The sequence below is a fragment of the Chelonoidis abingdonii genome, chromosome 1, assembly GCF_003597395.2.
Source record: "Chelonoidis abingdonii isolate Lonesome George chromosome 1, CheloAbing_2.0, whole genome shotgun sequence".
NCBI lineage: Eukaryota > Metazoa > Chordata > Testudines > Testudinidae > Chelonoidis > Chelonoidis abingdonii.
The window spans coordinates 92,318,531-92,340,411 of NC_133769.1; the positions used below are offsets into that span (position 1 = coordinate 92,318,531).

The following is a 21,881-nucleotide window of genomic DNA, read 5'->3' on the forward strand; positions in this document are numbered from 1 at the left end:
ACTGTGACTGGGAGCGCAGCAGGCTGCCCCCTTCCCAGGCTCAGCTTTCAGGGACAGAGACCGAGGCAGCTGGAATCTCCCCCGGTCACTGCACCCCTCCCCAGCAAGACCCTTGTTGCTACACGCAGAGCATGGTGGGTGAGCTCCAGTTTGCTCAGGTGCTGTCCTGCAAGCCATGCCCAGACGGTAGGCAGACAACTGCTGCTGCAGCCAGGTGCTCTCCCAGGCAGCTGTTGGGCTTCCCCAGGCAGTGTCCGGGAGAGGCTCAGTCCCGTCCGCTGCCTGGGTCTTGCTGCCAGGAAGAGCAGCCAATTGTGCCCGAGGGCGGAAGGGGAACCGGGACAGTGAGAGGACAGAGACATCTCCTCCCTCCCCCCAGGTAACATGGGCTGGGGAGAGCGTGAGGGGCCTGGCTGGGTGGAGAGGAGAAACGTAGGGAGGTCATGTGTCCTCTTTAGCTGGTGTCCCTCTGTACTGGGGGGAGGCATCAGTCATCTGTGGAACAGTTTAATGTTAATTTAATGGAATCAAGAAAGCCCAGCTATAGATCCCTCAATCCCTGCAGTCTGTGCCTACATGGAACCTCTTATGCCTGTCTGCATGATTCAGGACACTAGGGAGGGAAAGCAATTGTCTTGCTGTTGCTGTCTTCACTGAAAACCTAATAAAAGTCACCAAAGTGTTTTGCAGAAGCATGTTTGTTGGACACTTTTGTTTCACTGACTGTTTTGTTCCCATTGTCTCTCTTGATAGATGTCACTTCTGTTTGAGCAGTTTTTTTGCTTTTAAATTAAATGGGTTTAAAAAAACAGCAGCTGAAATGAGCTTAGGAAAACAGGGCAATTAACAGCAATAATCTTCATTTTGTGTAGTGTCCTCCTGACAGATGTATATCCAAAATGCTTTAGCAAATTATGGTTACCTTATCTTAAGGGTAGTTGCAGGATAAATAAAAGCGTGGGAGGATTTTTTCTCAATGTGGTCCCCATTCCGCAAACCATTTTTGTTCCCGTGAATAGCCCCATTGGATTCAGGGGCCGATGTTTTGTTGAATGTGTTGGCGTATATTTGGTCTCCAACCTTGGTTATGCTTTTTGTCTCCAATTTGCCAGCTGTAAACATGCTAACGTTTGCTTTTTATGGGCAGAAGGCTAGCTGTATGCTCTAGGGTTCATATTTGTGTATTACAACACCAGTGCTAGCCACTGACAGATTTTAGATTTTTAGGAAGAGTGTGGGTTGCTGAATGTGGCAGTTACTGATTTTATCACAGTAAGGAAGTGCAAGTTGATCTGCTAGAACATGCCGTTCTAGTCATGTTACAATACCTGCTTTTAATTTGCAGTGCGTAACTAGACTTGTGAGGAACACAAACAGTCACATAACAGAGAAACAGCTCCAAGTGTTGCTAGGATATGCTGAAGAAGATATTTATGATTCCTCGCGTCAAGCCACTGCCTTCGGCCTTTTAAAGGTATTACTAAAGAGCACATGTCTAGTTTACAATTTCCGAATTGTAGAAATGAAAGTGCTTATATTGTCTACCTGCTAATACAAATCTGGTGACAGATTACAGAATGTCTGTTAAAGGTGTCCTTGCTATACAGAGGGCCCTGAAGCTTTTCTGCTTGATTTTAACAATAGACATTCAGGATCTTTCTAGGTTACACCAGTCTACAGTGACCAGAGAACTAGTGAAATGATGAGATCACAAGAGTTCTTAGAGTAGAAGTAGAGCAATGTGGAGTTTAAAACTGTTTCTTGGAGTTGTTTTGTTACCACATTTAACTTCAAAGACTAATGAAAATTTTGGATAAATGATGTCTGTGTTAAAGATTTGACAATCCCTGCCCCTTCAACTGAGCTGTGAGAGCTCACCATGAACATGTTGCAGGTCCTCCAGCAAAAGCAGACCTGACTTTACAGGCCACCTCCTTTAAAAGGAGTTAGTCTAGCAATAAAGACATTCAAAGGCGGACGTTAAAATAACACCAAAGTTTGTTTTGTGGTGCTGTTGTACCTGACAATGCGCAAGCAGAATGAGAATGACTCGGGTTGTACTTTCATGTATTTTTTTTAAGGCTATTTTATCCAGAAAGCTGATTGTTCCTGAAATCGATGCTGTCATGCAGAAAGTTGCCAAGTTTGCCATCACAGGCCAGAGTGAGCCAGTGCGAGTCCAGTGCAGGCAGGTTAGTAGAAAATGGTTTCTTTCCTTAAGCTCCATGCTCTGTTGTAATAAAACCTGTTAACAGAATCTCTTTTATTAATGATGATAAGCGTGTTTAACAGCCCAGCTTCTAGCACTCAACCCAAAACTGGCCTCCTGTATTAGAAGTTGCCGGACTGGATCAGACCTCAAGTCCATCTAGTCCGGTGTCCTGTCTCAGATAGTAGTAAGTACCAGATGCTTCAGAAGAAGATGTTAGATTCAATTGACAGAGGATCCTATGAACATAGTTCCAAAGGTTCGTTACCTTTACTGTTAAAAAAGAATGCCTTAGCATTAGTTTAAGTTTATATGGGTGGTGTTGTAAAGGTCGCAGTAGGCATCTTTACAGAAAATAAATAAAAATATCCAAGTGGTCAGCCTGGCTGCAAATTATTTCTTAAGGAAACATTTTCATTTCTTGAGAGCCAAATAAAGTAGGGCAAACCCACATTGTCCCAAGTGGCAAATTTCTTTGTTGTGTCGTCTTGATGCTCCAGTGATTTCAAAAAGGTCCATGTGCAGAGGATGTTTTTTTTTTTTTTAATTCTATTTTCAGCCCCACAATCTGGAACCACGTTCCCCTGATAATGATTGCCATCCAATTCTACCTCTTAAATATTACCCTTTCTTTTTCCGAACACAACTTGGGAACCCTTCCAGATACTGCAGAGAGCCAACTCGTTTGATCTCTGAAAGGAAGTAGGATTTACCTTGCACTTTGATATTTATCCCTTCCTCCCTCTGTAATTCAGGTCCTAATTCAGCAAAGCATTGAAGGATGTACTGGTCTTTAGGCACTTTAGAAATAACGTCCTGGGACTGTTCTTGTGCTTCAGGTTAAGCACATACTTGGGCGTCTAGCTGAGTCAGGGCTGTAATGCTGTTCCTTATCAGAAAGTAAATATCCTAAATGTGAGAGGGAGTTCAGAGAAGGGAAACAAGAATAACTGAGAGATTGGGCTTCTTTATTGTAGAAAGGAGATGAATAAGAGGGGACAAGTATATAAAATAATGAATGGCTTAGAGAAGGTAGGTTGGAAGCCTCTGCTCTCCCTATCTCATACAACTAGAAAAAGGGGGCATGCAGCAAAATTAAATGTGAGGAATTCAAAAGAAAATACTTTTCATACAACGGGTAATGAGACTGTGGAACTCTCTGCCACATGAAGTCATCAAGGCTGAGAAATAAGAGATTCAAAAAGGGACTCAATGTTTATAGCAATAGCAAGACTAGCTAGAGTTATAAACAGATATTGCTAACAAAAAAAGTTGTAAGAGATGTTAAACTTCCTGCTCAGCACTTAAACTGATCTTGAACTATTAGAGATCAAGGGGAGACTTAATGGTGAAGGGGGCAGATTATTCCATATTTGCCTGCTGTGGGATGTCTTTACATCAAGACTGGATGAGTTTCTAAAAGCTCTGCTCTAGCTGTTATAGGAATTACTGTGGGAAATTCTAAGGCCTGTGTTATGGAGGTGGTGAGGCTAGATGTTCATAATGGTCCCTTCTGAGTCTGTTACTATAAATGGGGCAAATTTATAATGAAAGCAGCTGATGATCTTAGCATTAGGGACCATACTAAAATGAGCTTTAGTTTAATATTCAGAGAACTTATTTTGAGGTTTGTTGAGCCTGTCATTTTAAACAGAGACATCATAAATTCATAAGTGCTAGCTACGTAGTCATTACCAAGACTAAAGGTTCGTCTACACTGTGGGGACGATGGCAGTGTAGCTATGCCATTATAACCTCACAATGTAGACATATCCTACAGCAGTGGAAGAGGTTTTTCTATTGCTCTAGGAACTCCACCTCCCAGAGCGACAGTAGGTAGGTTGACTGAAGCATTCTTCCAGTGACTTACTGCATCTACGGCGGGGGGGGGGGGGGGGGGGGGGGCGTGGGTTAGGTTGGCCTAGTGACAGCGTTCAGAGATGTGGATTTTTCACACCCAGGGCCATAGCTATGTCAACTTATGTTTTGAAGAGGCTGATCTTGTAAGGTGCTGAGTGCCTGTAACTCCCGTCCAAATCAATGGACGTTGAGACAGCTTGGCACTTTGCAAGACGAGACTTTACGTACACATGAAAGGGAGGTGTGTATCTTGTTCACAGTTGGTTGCAAAAAGCTTTGTTCTCATCATTACATTTTCACAAGCTGATCCCATTGTTTCTGGTAACTCTTCCTTCTCTATTTTTTCAGATTTACCTGAAATACATTCTTGACTATCCCCTTGGTGACAAGCTGAAACCCAATTTGGAGTTCATATTTGCTCAGCTCAAGTGAGTTTGTAATCCTTGTTGTGTGCGGTGGCTTTTCAAAAAGAGCAGTGTTATAAATCCTTTCTCGTGCAAGTGTTCTATTGATCCCAGTGGAGCTGCTCATGAGAATAAGGGTATGCAGGGTCGGCATCACATTTTCCTAGCTGTAAAAGTAAAATGTTCACTTTGTTAGAAGCAAATGAAAGAACATTTATGGCAAATAAATACTGCACCTATCCATCTTTTCTTCATTTCTGTACTGTTTTTGCCTGTTGCTGTTATATAACCAAAATGTGGCTTTAATTGTTCGCTGTTAATGGTTAGTCAGCTGCACGCACCACCGTCATCCGCACTGTGACAGTGAATTACAGAGCACATGGGAGTGTTGTGTGCTAACTGCCCTTTGTGGGCCGTGGTACCGTAGCTCTCTTCACAGGATTATGTTAACACAGACTTAAGTACCTTTCATTTTGCATCAGCAGCTTCTGCCTAGGGCAGTTACAACACATTCTGGTGCATTCTGCAAATGTCCCCATATAATTTACTCGTGGTGCCAGCTGCATATTCCAATACCTGCCATGTGGACTCAGTGGCGTTGGGGGTAGAGCCAACAGACTGCCCATTCCTGTCCCTGTACATGTGCTCTGGGAGGTGGAGTAAGTGGTCACCGTGGTTGCTTACTCCTAATGCCAAGACCCAAGTCCCAGGTAGCCTGCACTGGGGTGCAAGGGAGGTCTTTGTTTCCCCTCCCTCCCTTGCATGAGTAGGTAACATAAGTTGTTCTAACCCCAAATAGTTTATTTTTTGTAAGATCCCAGTCATCTTTCCACTTGGGAAGTGGTCCTTTGGGCCAGGATGTGCATGCAGTCTCCATTGACACTGCATTCATCAGTGGGTCTTCTTGTATACTGTGAATTCTGCTGATAGAACACATAACATGGAGGGCTGAATCCTGCTACCCTACCCCACTCAGAAGTATCTTACTGCTCCAGTAGTGTCTGTGAGGTGCTGGAGGAGAAAGGTACTTCTCTAGGTGAGTAAGACTGGCTCTTAGTTATCCCAGTTCAAATGTGTTAGTCTTCAGTTAAGCAAGTTGAGCACATTGTTTGTCTCCACTACGGAACAGGCATTGATTATAAAGGTCTGTTTGTTCTAAGATATCCTTGGTGCATATATTTGGAGAAACCCAAAATGTTTGCAATTTTCTGAATTTCTTGCAATTTTGGAAGATACTAACCCACTCCATCTTGTTAATTATTTTCTTTCAGTTATGACTATGAGACTGGAAGAGAGTCTGCATTGGAGATGATTGCTTACCTCTTTGAAATGTTCCCTCAGGTAACAAATCTTAGTTTCAATCATCCAATAATCAGTTCTTTTCAGTTACATCCAGAAACTTTGCAGATTTATTAGAACTGGATGCACTTGGCTGTTCACATTCTCTCCTATCACAAACATATGGCACAGTTCTCAGAGCATTAATGTTGGTTCTTCTCTAAAAAGTGACAGTTGAAATGACAGATCGATTGTCCTACAATGGTTCCATGTCAGATTTGCTTATTTTACAAGGAAAATGGTGTTGCTGCATGCGCTAAAACCTGTTTAAACCAACTTGGAGATGTTTGAGTTAGTGAGAAATGCTAAAAGAGCAGAAATGAAACACAGCAGGATTGGGGAATGCATTCAAATGCAGTCACTATATAATGGAGTAGCAGTAGCTGTTCTGTAGTTAAGGTGGAAGTAGCCTTCTGTGAGCTTCCTTTTCCCTTCAACTCTGGAGAACATTTTTCAGAAATGTTAGGAAAAAAGTCAGCACTGGAATTTTAAAGCTAGGTTGTTTCAAGAATTGCCCTGTTCTTTAGATTTTCTTAACCTTTTTTGGACTTCCCATCTCTAAACTGATTTGGCCAACAATCTCCAGACTTGTATCTTGGCTTTTCTGGGGATAGATTGTGCTTTTAGTCGGGGGGGTGGGGGGGGCTCACAACGAGGTCTGAAGAACTGGTCTCAGGTCTGTACAGAGCAACATTTAAAACAGCGTTATACTTCTTTATAAACAGGCCTGCTGCTGACTCTAGCCAGTGTCGCTACAACTGCTGGGCTGAGCCAGAGGCTGTGGTGGTGAGGGGTGGATGGGGATGTAGGAGACTGGGGGGGGAATGCAGATGAGCAGGAGGGGGAATGGGAAGAAAGAGACCATCACGCATAACGAGATGTGAATTTCCGTCTATCGCAATGATGCCTAAACTTTTCCTGGCACGCCCCATTTTACCAGTAATGGAATCTGTCCACACCTCCCTTCCATTACTGCACAGTTGGCTCAACAAAGGAACTTGGGCTGAAGGTGGAGCCGGGGGCAGAACTGGCGTTGGAGGAGGAGCTGGGGCTGAAGGTGGAGCTAGCCTGGCGGCAGAGAGGAAATGACGGCAGAGCTGGGCTGGGGACAGCAGTGAAGCTGCGGCTGGAGTCAGAGCTGGTCTGGGGGCAGAGTGGGGCTGGGTGGTGCTCCCTCCCCACTCTCCATGAGGGTTGGTCTCCCCTACAAAAAAAATGTTCCTCTGTACCCCTCTAGATTTGGGGACCACAGTTTGGGCACCACTGATCTATTGTATGTAGATGGCTCCCATTCCAACGATGTCTGAGCCCCTCACAATTTTTACTGTATTTATCCCCCCAACATCACTGTGAGGTAGAGATTAAATAGGGAAGCAAAGCATGAGGCCAAGGTTGCATGAGAGGTCTGTGGCAGACCAGCAGGTACAGGTCTCCGAAGTCCAAACCTTATGCGCCAACAACTGGACCACCCGTCCTCTGTCTGACTTCCTCTGTTTGGGCCCAGAGTTGGGTCTCTGGAATCCTCCTGTTTGTGTGCGGGGTAAAATAAAACCTCCTGGTGATTGATTTGTTTTCTTTCAGGGATTACTTCATCAATACTGCGGTCTGTTCTTTGTCCCACTCTGTATGATGATGGTAAATGACGACTCTGCCAAGTGCAAGAAAATGGCAGCCATGGCAAACAAATCTCTGCTCACTAAAGTAAACTCTGCAAACCAAGATCTGATGTTCTCCCTAGTCACCACGTGGTTTAACAGCGAGAAGGTATTGTTCGTTTCAGTGCACCCCAGCTCTTTTCATTGTGAGAATGGAATAGGAGCAAATCAGGAGGTTATACATGTTTAATCTTGGCGGGTAGATGGTGTGTTCAGTTAAACTTGTGTGGTGGTGCAGGGATGAGATTGTGGAGCAAACCAGTCCTAGAGTCGCAGCTTCTTAAAACTCCACTGTCCTGCACAGTCCTTGCTTGCAAGGAGAGGAAGAAGCTTTGTAGATTCATTCTTGAATAGGTCCAGCAGAAGTGGCTGTTGTAGCTAAGGTTATTAAAACAGTTTCCATTAGAGCCTGCCTTGTTTTACATGCTTATGGTTTTCTGAAAGTTCACCATTTGGGTTGAACAATTCTCCTTCTTCAGTCTTTGCCCAAAGCTAAATGTTTTGGTGGTGAAATTTGAGCAAAATCCCTTTGAACTTGAGCTTAGTAACTGGCTGATGGTGCTATTTTTGTTCGTCTGCTGCTTAGTCCATCCTCTCTATTACTGGAATCTAGCAGATTTAAGACCTTTTGAGTCCAATCCTGATTTGAGTGGTTCTTCTTTGAGTGCTTGCTCATATCCATTCCAGTTAGATGTGCGCGCGCCGCGTGCATGTTCGTCAGAGATTTTTACCCTAGCAACATTCGGTGGGCTGGCAGGGCGCCCCCTGGAGTGGCGCTGCTGTGGTGCCGGATATATATCCCTGCCGGCCCCTCCGCTCCTCAGTTCCTTCTTACTGCCCGTGTCGATCGTTGAAACAGTGGAGCGCAGCTTCGCTGACCTCCACCTCCCTAGCGATTCGCTTGTTTCTATTGTATTGTGTATATAGTTCGATTTCCTATAAGTATAGTTACTATTTAGTTATTAGTTCTGTAGTAGTTATTGTACATAGTTAAGAGGGATCGGGGCCCATGCCCGGTTCGCTGGGCTTCAAACCGTGCTCGGCCTGTCATAGGCCAATGCCCACAGGAGACCCTCACAACTCCTGTCTCAAGTGCTTGGGTGAATCCCATCTCACGGACAAGTGCCGCATCTGCAAGGCTTTCAAGCCCCGGACTAAAAAAGAGCGGGACATTCGCCTGAAGCAACTCTTGATGGAGGCAGCGCTGACTCCTCCGTCTTCAGCACCACCTGCGGCACCGGGAACAAGCGCCTCTTCTGCACCGGAGCGCGCGCGCAAACAGTGAAGGCTCCTCAACATCAGCCATCACCGGCCCAAGCTCCTGCCCGGCACCGCTCTCTCTCACCAAAGTGCAAGAAGCACAAGCCTTCTGCGGCTGCTGTATCTACGCCCAGTCTGAGCACTTAGCTAAGTTGTACCGCCCTGCACTGACAACTGCCGCGGCACTGACGTCCTCCGCACCGTTGATTCCGGCCTTGCAAGAGCCATCGAGTCCGGTGCCTACCAGCTCCCCGGCACGCGCCGTGGTTGAGCTTATCGTGCCCTCCACTCCAGAGACATTCTCCACGGCACGGGACTTGATTGCCTTGACGGAGCCTGAGCTGCCTCAACCCCCCGCACCGCTGGTGCGGGCTCTTCAGTAAATAAGCAAGCCGGCCCTCATGAGACCATCTTCGCCCGGTACCACTGAACGTCGCCGGTACCGATCCAGGTCCCGCAGACACTCTCGGTCCCATCATCGATCCCGGTCCCGGCGTCGCTCGCAGTCCTGGTACCGCTCCCCATCGAGGTACTGGTCGTATTCGCGGCACCGTTCGAGGTCCCGGTCGCCGACCAGATACTCTTGGCACCGCTCTAGGTCCTGACACCACTCGCAGCATCGTACCTCTTGCAGCCGATCTCGGCATGGCGATTCAAGGCACTGGTCGACCTCCCGGCACCACGCCGGTCGCAGGTCCCAGTCTCATTCCCTGCACTGATATGACTCCCGGTACCGTTCTCTGACACTGCGTGGGGACAGATCGAGTGGACGCAGGGACCCGCATCAAACGGTTTCCTCCCCTCCGTGGCCTCATCATCCGTCTACCTCCTCCCATGCAGACAGTGCATCCTGTGGGGTTCGGATACTCACAACAGGTTTGCCCAAGGAACCCTTGGCCCGGACCAGGGACCTCATCAGTGGTCCTTTTGGACACCTTGGGCTTATCACCAAGCCCAGGGTGAACCCCCTATACCATCGCGCTCTGGTCTGTCCGAGCGCCAGAGGCCACTGTTAGCAGACCTCCCCTGGCTGGTACGGAGGAATCTGCCCACGTACCGGATCCACAAGATGGCCAGGGCCTGTTCTCGCAGAAGACGGACCCTAGGCTACAGAGTCTAAAAGACAATCGCGTAATTATGCGTTCGCTGGAATGCATACACCACAGACTCCAAGACGGTCTTTCCGGCCCTAACCTCAGCGCCCCTACCCCCCGCCTTGGCCGAGGCAAGACTTCACCAGAAGGCGAGGTCGTACCAATCGCAGATGTCAGTCTGGGCCTCAAGGGGGTAACAATTCCGGTCCCACCAAGCCACCAGCGGGACCGAAACCAAACTTTTGAGGGTGCGCCCGAGAGCAGTGCACCAGTGGCCTCCCAGGATCCTTTTCAGTTCTACAATCGCCTTTCCCCGTTCCTCCCTGCGTGGTCCCAACTAACCTCGGACCGTTGGGTCCTATGCACGGTGGAGTTTGGATACCGTCTTCAGTTTATTTCAGCCCCTCCTCCCAACTCCCTTCCTCCTCCCTCTTCAGGGACCCCTCTCACAAGCAACTCCTTTTGCAGGAGGTTTGGAGGCTCCTTGCAATGGGAGCTATAGAGGAGGTACCGGAGGAGTTAAGAGGCAAGGGGTTCTATTCCAGATATTTCCTAATCCCCAAGGCAAAAGGGGGCCTCCGGCCTATCCTGGACCTGCGAGGAAAGAACAAATTCATGAAAAAGTTCAAGTTCCGCATGGTATCCCTGGGAACCATCATCCCTTCCCTGGATCCCGGAGATTGGTACGCCGCTCTCGACATGAAGGACGCATATTTCCACATCGCTATTTACCCCCCGCACAGACGGTATCTACGCTTTGTGGTGAATCGTCAACATTACCAGTTTATGGTCCTTCCCTTTGGCCTCTCCTCGGCTCCTCGGGTATTCACAAAGTGTATGGCGGTAGTTGCCGCCTCCCTCTGCCGTCGTCGAATACATGTCTTTCCATACCTCAATGACTGGCTTATTCGAGGGACCTCCGAGGCACAGGTCACCGCTCATGTGAGCGTCATCAAGGACCTATTCACCTGTCTAGGCCTGATAATCAATTTGGAAAAATCCACTTTGGTGCCTACGCAGAGAATAGAATTCATAGGGGTCACGCTGGACTCCAATCTTGCAACGGCCAGCTTGCCTCCACCTCAGTTTCAGGCTATAGTCTCCCTTGTACAAAGACTACAAAGCTTCCCAACAACCTCTGCCCGCACTTGCCTTGGCCTCCTCAGTCACATGGCTGCATGCACTTTCGTCACAAAGCACGCCAGACTGCGCATGTGTCCTCTTCAAACTTGGATAGCCTCAGCCTATCGTCCGGGCAGAGATGCCATAGACATGATACTCACGGTTCCATTGAGCATTCTGGGCTCCCTCGACTGGTGGCTGACACCATCCCTGGTGTGTACGGGTCGACCGTTCCATCCACTGCAGCTCTCCACGTCCCTAACAACGGACGCCTCATCTCTCTGCTGGGGTGCTCACCTAGGGCACCTTCGCACTCAAGGCCTTTGGTCCTCTTGGGAATTGGCACTTCACATCAATGTCCGCGAACTGAGAGCGGTCCGACTGGCATGCCAAACCTTCCAGTGTCATCTACAGGGTTGTTGTGTTGTAGTGTTCACAGACAACACAACGGCCATGTATTACATAAACAAGCAGGGAGGGACGCAATCTTCCCCCCTTTGTCAAGAGGCGATGCAACTGTGGGACTTCTGCATAGCCCACTCAATAGACCTGGTAGCCGCCTTTCTCCCGGGAGTCCAGAACTCTCTCACGGATCACCTGAGCAGGTCCTTCCTGTCTCACGAGTGGTCCATCCGTCCAGACATTCTCCATTCTGTATTCCGGAAGTGGGGTTTTCCCCAAATAGACCTCTTTGCCTCCCGAGAGAACAGGAAATGTCAGGTGTTCTGCTCCTTGCAGGGTCGCTCCCCAGGCTCCCTCTCGGACGCGTTCCTAATTCCCTGGAAAGGTCACCTATTTTATGCATTCCCACCTTTTCCCCTCATCCACAGAGTTCTACTCAAACTCCGCAGGGACAGAGCCCAGCTAATACTGATCGCTCTGGCATGGCCGAGACAGCACTGGTACACCCTGCTGCTCGACCTTTCTCTGGCAGACCTGATACCTCTGCCACTCTGCCTGGACCTCATAACACAGGACTTCAGCAGGCTTCACCACCCGGACCTGCAGTCCCTCCATCTGACAGCATGGCTGCTGTGTGGTTGAACCAATCTAAATTGCGTTGTTCCACCTCTGTGCAACAGGTGCTACTGGGAAGCAGAAAGCCTTCCACACGGGCAACATATCTCGCCAAGTGGAAGTGCTTCTCCCACTGGTGCGCCCAGCATGACTTTATTATCGGTCCCCATTATCTTGGACTACTTATGGTCCCTCAAGGAGCAGGGCCTGGCGATCTCTTCGATAAGGGTGCATCTTGCAGCTATTTCCATCTTCTATCCTGGGGAAACTGGCAGTTCGATCTTCTCTCACCCCATAGTTTCCAGATTCCTCAAGAGCTTGGAGCGGCTCTACCCTCAGGTCAAGTGCCCATCCCCTACCTGGGATCTCAACCTTGTATGAGCTAGGCTCATGGGCCCTCCCTTTGAGCTTTTAGCCACATGCTCGCTGCTGTACCTGTCCTGGAAGACAGCCTTCCTCATCGCTTTCACCTCGGCTAGACGAGTATTGGAACTTCACGCTTTGGTTGTGGATCCTCCGTATATGGTATTCCACAAGGACAAGGTACAGCTGCGACCGCACCGGCATTCCTCCCTAAGGTGGTCTCTGCCTTCCACATTAATCAAGACATCTTTCTACCAGTCTTTTTCCCAAAGCCGCACTCATTGCGCTGGGAACAACAGCTGCATACCCTGGATGTCCGCCGGGCTCTTGCCTTTTACGTCCAGGGGTCCAAACCTTTCAGACGTTCGCCTCAGCTATTTGTAGCGGTTGCAGAGCGCATGAAGGGCATGCCAATCTCCCCCCAACGGATCTCATCTTGGGTGACATCCTGTATCCGGACATGCTACGACTTGGCCCACATTCCAACTGGCCATCTCACTGCCCACTCTACTCGGGCTCAAGCCTCATCTGCCGCTTTCCTGACCCTTGTTCCCATCCAGGAAATATGTCACGCGGCTACCTGGTCTTCCATCCACACCTTTGCATCACACTATGCATTGGTCCAGCAGTCCGGAGACGATGCCGCCTTTGGCTCAGCGGTCTTACATTCCGCAACGTCTCGCTCCGACCCCACCGCCTAGGTAAGGCTTGGGAATCACCTAACTGGAATGGATATGAGCAAGCACTCGAAGAAGAAAAGACGGTTACTCACCTTTGTAACTGTTGTTCTTCGAGATGTGTTGCTCATATCCATTCCAAATCCGACCTCCTTCCCCACTGTCGGAGTAGCCGGCAAGAAGGAACTGAGGAGCGGAGGGGCCGGCAGGGGTATATATCCAGCACCATAGTGGTGCCACTCCAGGGGGCGCCCTGCTGGGGTTGTTGCTAGGGTAAAAATCTCCGAGTGTTGCTAGGGTAAAAATCTCTGACGAACGTGCACGCGGTGCGCGCACACCTAACTGGAATGGATATGAGCAACACATTTCGAAGAACAACAGTTACAAAGGTGAGTAACCGTCTTTTCTGCTGACTTTTTGAATAGGCAAGGTGTGTCTCCATTTGAGCTCTATCATCTACGATATGCTAACTAAATAAATGGTCTGAAGCTGTGGGCAACTTTGTGGGGTGCTTCAAAATCGTGTAGTTTTGGAAACTTGCTAAAAATTAGCATTCTTGAAAGTTCAGCTTTATGATGTGAGCCTATGTTTTCTCACATGACTAGGGATATTGTGTGTCTTACGCTCCCAACCTGATGCCATAAAGAGGCCTGGATTGGTACCCCACACTCTGGAAATCAATTTCCTTTACAATTGTCCCAGTTTGGGTACGCAGAACAGAGGCACCCACTAGTAACGTCTGAAATGTAGTGCCTTATTCGCTGAGTTGTATTACAGAGTGATGGGTTCTTCATATTAAATCAAGAAATAATGATTGCTCTGTCCTCCTCTCTGTTGGCAGAGCTCACACAAGCGGCTAGCTGCCCAGGCCTGTGGTTTGTTCGTTGAAGCCGAGGGAGTGGCGTTTGAAAGACAACTTGGAACCGTTCTCCCACTGATCGAAAAAGAAATTGAACCTCTGAAGTTTGAAGATGTAAGTCATTAGTCCAGGGATGAAATGTTGGGAAAGAGACAGGTTTAGCTGGGGAAACTGCAATAAATAAGTGGGAGGAGGGGGAGAGAAAAGGAGAATGCAGGCAAGAATAAAAGTGGAAAAGATTAAACTCTTTGGGCCTGTTACTTGACCAGGATGACTGATGAGACATGTGCCCAATACATAAGTTCTTAAAGGGACACCATCAACTTAAAAATCACACTGTGTCTGTATATGAAAACCTTCTCATGCAACATGTCACAGTCTATATGGGGTTTGGTCTGCATGTGTGTGTGGGAGAATCTAATAGAACCACCAAACTTCATGCATACCTATGCTGAGTGACCAAATGATTTTTTTGCCCCAGCCTCTCTTCAACTTTTGTCACCCTTGCTCATTGTTAGCTCCTATTCCTATTGTTAGCTTGTCAGGACAGGGACAGGTCTGCTGCGAGATGCCCAGCATGCTCTTGGGCACTATAAAATAATGGTAGTAAGATGAGCGGAACCTAAATAGATAAGAGAGAGAGCATCTGACCTTCTCTTTTTTCACTTTGTTGACTTTTTGCATTTGAGAGCACTTGATGTGTAGCATGTCAGCTCTCCGTGCCTGGATGAGGCTTTGCCACAGCAGTAGGAGAGAAGAAACACTTACACAAAATGGTGATTGTAAAACCACAGCAGTGGCAGAGGGGCTGATATTGCATCTGACACTTCTTGGGATCCATTTATTTAAAAACAGATTAAGTATCAAGTTGATTGTGTCCTTGTAACCGAGAAACCCATAGGTTTACATGGATATGAAAGGTCAGAAATACATCACTATGATTCTTAGTTTAACCTATAGAAAATATTAAAGTATTCAATACAATTCCCTTCCTGTAATTCAGTCACTGAAAGTCAATTCAGTGCACATGTTTTGGCTTCAGATTACATAGCTACCATTGATTCTGATCGGTTGGTGAGCACTCTGTGATATGAATTGCTGGTCATAAAGAAACTGCCATGTATTTAATAAGAAATGCCAAAAGGCTGAACAAGGTAGAAGAGCAAGTATAGTTATGATATAGTGTGTTCGTGTACAAATGCCTGCATGTACATACATACAGAGATAAGTAACATGGTAATCTTCCTTTGGAAACTATGAATCCTTGTGAAATAGTTTTAATGGACTTATTTCCCTTACACTAAATTCATATAGTAAATATAAAGCAGTCATAGGGGTCAGTGTGGAAGAATTCAGCCATCAGATATTAAATGTACAAAATAAGCCCTTCTGTTCAATTCTAGCCAACTCTTGTAACTGTCTTTGTTGATTTATGCTTCTTTTTAGATATCAGAAGAGACTGAAGAAAAGGCAGCAGATAGATTGTTGTTCAGTTTTCTTACTCTGATAACAAAATTAATCAAGGAATGCAACATTATTCTGTTAACCAAACATAATGACATTTTGAGTAATATCTGGCGTAAGTATGAATAGTATTTTCTGCTGTATTAGAACTAAGATTGTTGGTGATTTGTGTTGTTGTGGTTGCCCTAATGCAAACAGACAAAGATCTGTGCAGGAAGATTTGCACTTTGAAGAGGCATCTGTAATATAAGGCAGTTAGTTACTAGTGAAAGAACAGATGCTAATAGAAAAGGTTAGACCATCAGTGAAAATTATCTCTCTCTGTTCTGGTTGGTGGGAACTATTTTGGGTAACCCAAAGGCTGCAAACTGGTGCCTGTTTGGCTTTAATTAAATCCCTTAGATTACAGCTTTCAGTTCTCTGCGAAAAATGGTTTTCTCTGTGAGATCATAAATAGCAGCCACTGAACAGGTGACACGTGGCAGAGCAGCTCTTAAACGGTGTGCTTGTTTGGAAGGTCCATCTCAAAACCATTTTATTGATTGGTTGCAGTGATGCACTGGCATGTTAAGCTAACTCATTTGGGTGTGCGGTGTTGGTGTGTTGTATTTTTTAAAATTGCTTTTCTTGCTGTCTGCAAAGGGCTTGCATCTGATTGATTGCGTCTTTAAAGAACAAGTGTCTTTTTTAAAATCCCAGCAGGTGTCAGATTGACAGGACTGGAGGTCCTGAATTCATCCCTTGGACAGATGCAGCATGAGCAGAGGAGATGCAAACTTCCCCATGCTGCACCGCTGTTGTCCCTCAATGTGTAGCCGGAGATACAAACTCTAGGGAAGAGAGGGCAACTCACTCTGCTTACAGGGGCAATCACTGGCTTCTTTGCTGAGCTTGTCTGTAAGGTTGCCAGTGGTGATGGGTTTTAGAACGTGGTCACCTGTCGCCTGAGAACTGGACTGAGGCCTTCAACACAGCTCACAGGAGAAGTCACTGAACAGACCCTTGTTTAAAAATACTCAGCAGCAGTGTTCCAAGCCATAACACTTAGACTAATGTAGGCTATCATGTGTGGGAACATTGCTGCAGCCTGCTGGAGTGTTGTTTTTATGCAGGGGAGGGGGGCTCTCACATGGCCACAGCTTTTGTTCTCTGCCAACCTGGCCTGGATTGGAATTGCTGGTGGCTCAGAAGCCTGCAGTCAAACTCAAAACAAATCAGTACAGTTTACAGTACTCTCCTCCTGACTGTAGAATGAACAGTGATGACCCCAGTCCCCATAACTGTATAACCTTGCTGAGGTGCCTGGGTACTTTTCTCTCTCGTATGGAAAGGGATATGTTGGGTGAAAAGCTTTTTTTTCCCCTGAAGGTCACGTTCAATCCCATTTGTGGTACCCGCACAGCTGGGTGTGGCTGACTGCTGCTCAGATTTTTGGCTTGTTGTTTGCTTCTCACAAGCCAGAGGAACTTGTTAGCAAATGGAATGAGAGCAAGGCAGGCAAGAACAAAAAGACCACGTTGGAGCCAGCAGCGACCAGGTTCTTCACAGACGAGCTGGACAAAAAGGTAAGGATGGTCCCCCCGTCCGAATGTCTGTTGCCTTGCTGGGGGTTTCTGGTTGTCGCAATGCAAAGTAGCATTAGTTGCTGGTCTCTCCATTTGTCTTTAATATTTGGACGCTCTCCACTGCTCTGTGCTGATTGTTGGCAGGCTTCTCACATAGGATTGCAGACTGCCTCCCTTGGGTCTCGCCCTCATCAGCAAAAAGGCTCCCTGTGGCTCCTATGAAGATCAGTATCTCTAAGCAAGAATTCTAGCCCCATCTAAGTGTTTGGGCCTCCCTTTAGCCTTTGGGAACTGTCTCTGTAGGACGGAAAAATAACTCCTTGGGCTACATCATCCTGCATGTTCCCTATTGTGTAAAGAATTCCAACTCCCTTTTCTCTCCACAGATGAAGGAACTTGCTTTAGCATTCTGCCACCAGCTGCAGTCCAAGTTCCTGGATCAGTCTCTGGGAGAGCAGGTATGAGTCTGAATAGGTTTCAGACTGCTGGGGGTATAGACCAAACTACGGGATAATCCACTGTCCCTACAGAGAGAGCGAGTGCTCTTGGCTACAAAGTGGAACATGTAGCAAGTGCCATAGAAATGGTGAATGCTGAGGTGAAGATAAAATACCACCAGAGAATCAGATTCTCTGGTCAGCTGAGATAAGTGCGAATGCAAATGGCTTAGTGGAAAATCCTGTCTGTGCAGAGGAACTTTCTCTTGATGTAAATCTGCTGGCTATATGGCTACCACTACCCACCCGACCTGCCCTGTCACATCTAGTGTGAGAGGCAGAGGAGGGCCTAGCAGGCCAGGGAGTGGGGCTCCGTGATACCAGATCCTTCATTGGCAGAAGGTTCCTGAGCACTCCCATGGCTGTTTTGAGCAGCCCTCACATGGTGGGCTGGGCAACTCTGAATCATGGAGCCACAACCAGCTTCCCTGCAGCCAGTTCACCTCACTCCCCGCCCTTGCAAGTGCAGCTCAGACAGTGTGGAGAATCGAAGCCTGGCTGCTTGCTGTGAATTGATCCTTCTGGACTCAGCTCAGGTTATATGGCTGAGCTGAAGTTCTGATGTCAGTTGGAATTGGCTTAGATCCACCCAGTGCAAGCCAGATTCTGTTCTAGGTTGGGCAGGCCACAAGCAGCACTCCTACGGCAGGCCCTGGCTTGACACAGAGCCTGCTATGGATGCTAGCCATCTCCAGGGGAAGGATGTGGGCATGACCATAGCATCCCCACCAGCTCCTGGGGCAGCCTCAGTAAGGGCGCTGGAGTTAACTCTCTGGGCTGTGCTATGGCCTAATTCTGAACTATATGGGCTTAATACATTTTCCTCTCAAAGGGCCTGATCCCAAAGCCCACTGAAGTCCATGGGAATTTTCCATTGGCTTCCATGGTCTTTGGGCCCACAGAGGGGTATCTGTATTCTACGTGCAAAACTTGCCTTGCCCTGTGTGGCAGTCTCTGTGAATCGCACTCCCTTGGGTTTGATAATCCTGACCTGTTTAAAACCTCTCATCTGCCTCCTTCATGCCCCAGGGTCCGTACTGGCAGCTCAATTGGTTTTTCTTTTTGCTGTTGAAGGTTATAAAGAACTTGTTGTTTGTGGCCAGAGTTCTCTACCTTCTGGTCCCGGATTCAGAAGAGGGGGAGGAGACCAAAGATTGTGAAATGGGAGGGCAGGAGGATGCTTCTGAAGACGAAGGTGAAAAGGCAGCATCTGCTCAGGAAGAGGACAGCGGCGAAGCAGAAGAGAAAAGCAGACCAGCCACCGTGTTGTGGGTGATGAAAAGACTCTCTCTGATGGCAAAGCGAGAAGCAGCCTATTCTCCTAAAAACCCTGTGAAGGTAAGAACCCTGTGTTGTCCCTCCCTCCCTTTGACAGCACTGGGAGCTGCATGGTGGGAAAGCCTACACATGGTGTCCTTTAGCCTCTCAGGAACTAGCTTGAGATGCCTGCTGGGAGGCAGGTGCTGGAGGTGGAGGTTGGTGCTAGGCTCAGGGGAAATAAAAGTTTCTGATTAGTGAGAGATGGAGGTTGCAGTGTAGAGAGTCTCAGCCCTGTCTTCCCTCCCCTCTGCTTCCTGCTCCACCTTCTCTGCATTAGTGTTTTTTAACTTTGAGTGAATTAGCCAGTCAAGATGCTCCACAAATGTTTGTTCTTTATGCTGGAAGCAATGCTCAGTGTCCAGATGGGCATATAGGGGAAAGTTCCATCTTCCTCTCTCTGCCTGGGACACTAAGCTCTTCCCTCATCTGTTACATGCATTCCCCACTCCCATGAAGCACCAGAACACACCCTCTCCCTTAGCAAGGGTCACAAGCATTACCTTCCCCACCGGTCTGCTGCCACACAGCTCATGGTGACAGTTCTATAGGGCAGAGGTTCTCAAGCTGTGGTCCACGGGTAGTTCCTTCTAAGGCATGTGCCTGGGCAGTCGCACATGAGAGAATGAAGAGCCACCCACGTGCATGGTTCTACTAATTAGGTGCCTGGACCATGGAGAAGATGCTAAGGTAAGGTGGTGGCCCTGGGAGGGGCTGTGGGGAATTTGGGAGGTGCTGGACTCTGGTGGCCAGAGGAAGAGGCAACTTTTCCCCAGCTCCAGGCCTGCAGCTGCTGCAGAGAGACTACCCCTCCTTCCCAGCCTCAGCTCTGTGGTGGGGTAGAGACCCCCTCCTTCTCTGTCCCAGCTCGGGGGCTGCCTCAACAGGGGAGAGAAGTCACATCCATTGCATTAGAAAGGGAAGACTACTGATGTTAAAATATGAGTTGTGTGCTTTTATTTGTTGAAAAAAAAAAAGTTAATTATATAATATAGTTGATTTTTAATATAGTGCTTTACAATAGTTAATCTTTCCAAATGTTGTTTGTACCATTAGTTAAGTGGTCTGCCAAGACTCAACAATTTTCAGGTGGTCTGTGAAAAAAAAGTTTGAGAACCACTGCTGTATGGTTTTTTCCCCTTTCAGTCTGTCTCGCCCCCTCATTTCTGGTATGTCTGTACTTTTAGAGAATTTGCATCTTTAAGTTCCTTGGAGCTGTAGCAGTGGATCTTGGGAAAGACAGGATCAAGCCATACCTTCCAACAATCATCACCCCTCTGCACAGAGAGCTGAGTAGCACCTATGCAGAACAAGGTAACTGCCAAACCCCACTAAGGAAATGGAGCTGAGTCTGTTTTGGTTTGTGCTGTCCAGGCAGACAGCCCCAGTCCAAAACACCCTGTCATTCACATTGTCTCCTCAGACCCAGATGCCTTCATTCAGGGAGTGGAAGCTAATTAAAATATAGTCAGCCTCTAGTCAGAGGTGATTTAGATGGGGAGAGCAGTGATGCTCTAAGACATGGGCAGCGTGGCAGGCCTTTGAAGGTGACAACATGCGATGGTGGAAGGGTTGTATAACCAGACTGACTGACAAAGAAGGTGACCAAGAGGCATGGCACACAAAGAGCTAAGATGGCGAGTTGGGAATAGGCAAACTTATTACAAGCATGAAGTGCTAAGATCTGGAGCAGATACAGAGGAGGAGTACACATCTTGAAGTGTATTCCTTACTTATTCGCTGTTTCTCCCTCCCTCCCCATGACACTCCTGAATGAGTATAGTCCATTGTGGTCCAGAGAAGACATTAGTGCAACTCCTGTTTAAGCAGTGTTCAGTAAGGTGTTAGTGCTGTGTGCAATTCACTTCTACAGGAAATATGCTGTCTGGGGGTATTCCAATGTTACATACAGGTTAGGCCACTGGAAAATAAACACCAGAGACAAATCTTTGCTTTTAAGAGTTTGTGTTTTCATGCATATGGAAGAGAAATCAGTAATATACAAGCAGAGTCCTCTAAGTAGACTGCTTAAGTCCTCACTTTGAAACAGTCATTTCTTTATTTTACTAGATCCAACACTGAAGAACCTATCCCAGGAAATCATAGAACTGCTCAAGAAATTAGTTGGGCTGGAGACTTTTTCACTTGCCTTTGCTTCTGTGCAGAAACAGGCTAGTCAGAAGAGGGCTATCAGGAAAACACAGAGGGCCCTGCAGGTAAGACTTTATTCTCAACTCTGGATTGCCCTATAAGTAGAAAACAGTACTAAAACATTGTTTAAGGCAGGACACATTACTTCAGAGGTGCTTGATCAGAACTTTTTTTTTAATTAAAGAGACAATGTCAGCTTTAAACATCACCATATTCTTGAAAAGCAAAAATTAATTTCTGCTTTTTATTAGACTGTAGCAAACCCTGACATTGCTGCTCGGAAGAAGCTGAAGAAACACAAGAATAAAATAGAAGCAAGGAAGAGAAAAATAGAATTCCTGCGCCCTGGCTACAAGGCCAAGAAACCAAGGAGCCATGCACTAAAAGACTTAGCAATGGTGGAATGAAACAGCTGTATGGTCATGTATATTTGATGCATAAACTTGATTGTGCAGTACTGGAGGCCAAGAGGACTCTCTGAGATATTCAGAGAACTGAATTTCTTTCCAACACCTAACACACGATAGAGAGCTACATTTTTTTACTGATGCAGTAGCCTGACCGAACTCATTATGTAAAAAAGATACTATCTTAATGTATTTGTTTGTAATTAATTTTAAAGTCTGCACAGATCCTATCAGTCACCTAGGATTTTATGTAAAACCATCAAGCTGTTTGCTCTCCTTTTATGCAGAGAATGCAAGAGGCCAACTTTCTCTGCGTGAGTAAACTACATTCATGTGTTCCATATTTTAATGTACTAAGACATTGCATTTTTCTAATTAAATATGCTTGAAAGCACTCTGATGTTCAGTGTTCCTCCCTATTTAATCATAAAGGGTCTAGGCCCTCATCTTTCAGGTATGTTAAGGGACTTCCACAGCTTTTTATGGTAGATTTCATGTGCTTAAGTATTCTGTGGCTTAAGGATAAAAAATAACTCACTGTTTTTCATTTTCTTACCAGCATGTTCCACGTAAGGACAGCATCTGCATCCAGTACTAGTAACTACCACATTTAATGTTGCAA

General features: G+C 46.9%; 1 protein-coding gene across 2 annotated transcripts in view; it reads left to right on the top strand.

The window, feature by feature from the left end:
- UTP20 (UTP20 small subunit processome component) overlaps positions 1 to 21,653 on the top strand; it is an 86,297-nt gene extending 64,644 nt beyond the window's left edge. Inside the window, exons 50-62 of one of the 2 annotated variants that reach the window (XM_032788589.2) lie at positions 1,346 to 1,474; positions 2,082 to 2,192; positions 4,418 to 4,497; positions 5,745 to 5,814; positions 7,393 to 7,575; positions 13,841 to 13,972; positions 15,305 to 15,437; positions 16,691 to 16,887; positions 17,274 to 17,345; positions 18,459 to 18,722; positions 19,889 to 20,015; positions 20,772 to 20,917; positions 21,104 to 21,653. In XM_032788589.2, coding sequence (XP_032644480.1) covers positions 1,346 to 1,474; positions 2,082 to 2,192; positions 4,418 to 4,497; positions 5,745 to 5,814; positions 7,393 to 7,575; positions 13,841 to 13,972; positions 15,305 to 15,437; positions 16,691 to 16,887; positions 17,274 to 17,345; positions 18,459 to 18,722; positions 19,889 to 20,015; positions 20,772 to 20,917; positions 21,104 to 21,259 — 1,800 coding nt within the window. In that variant the 3' untranslated portion in view covers positions 21,260 to 21,653. Of the gene's footprint in view, positions 1 to 1,345; positions 1,475 to 2,081; positions 2,193 to 4,417; positions 4,498 to 5,744; positions 5,815 to 7,392; positions 7,576 to 13,840; positions 13,973 to 15,304; positions 15,438 to 16,690; positions 16,888 to 17,273; positions 17,346 to 18,458; positions 18,723 to 19,847; positions 20,016 to 20,771; positions 20,918 to 21,103 lie in introns of those variants that run through there. The other variant, XM_032788591.2, reaches the window with a different exon arrangement.
- Positions 21,654 to 21,881: the final 228 nt, after the last annotated feature.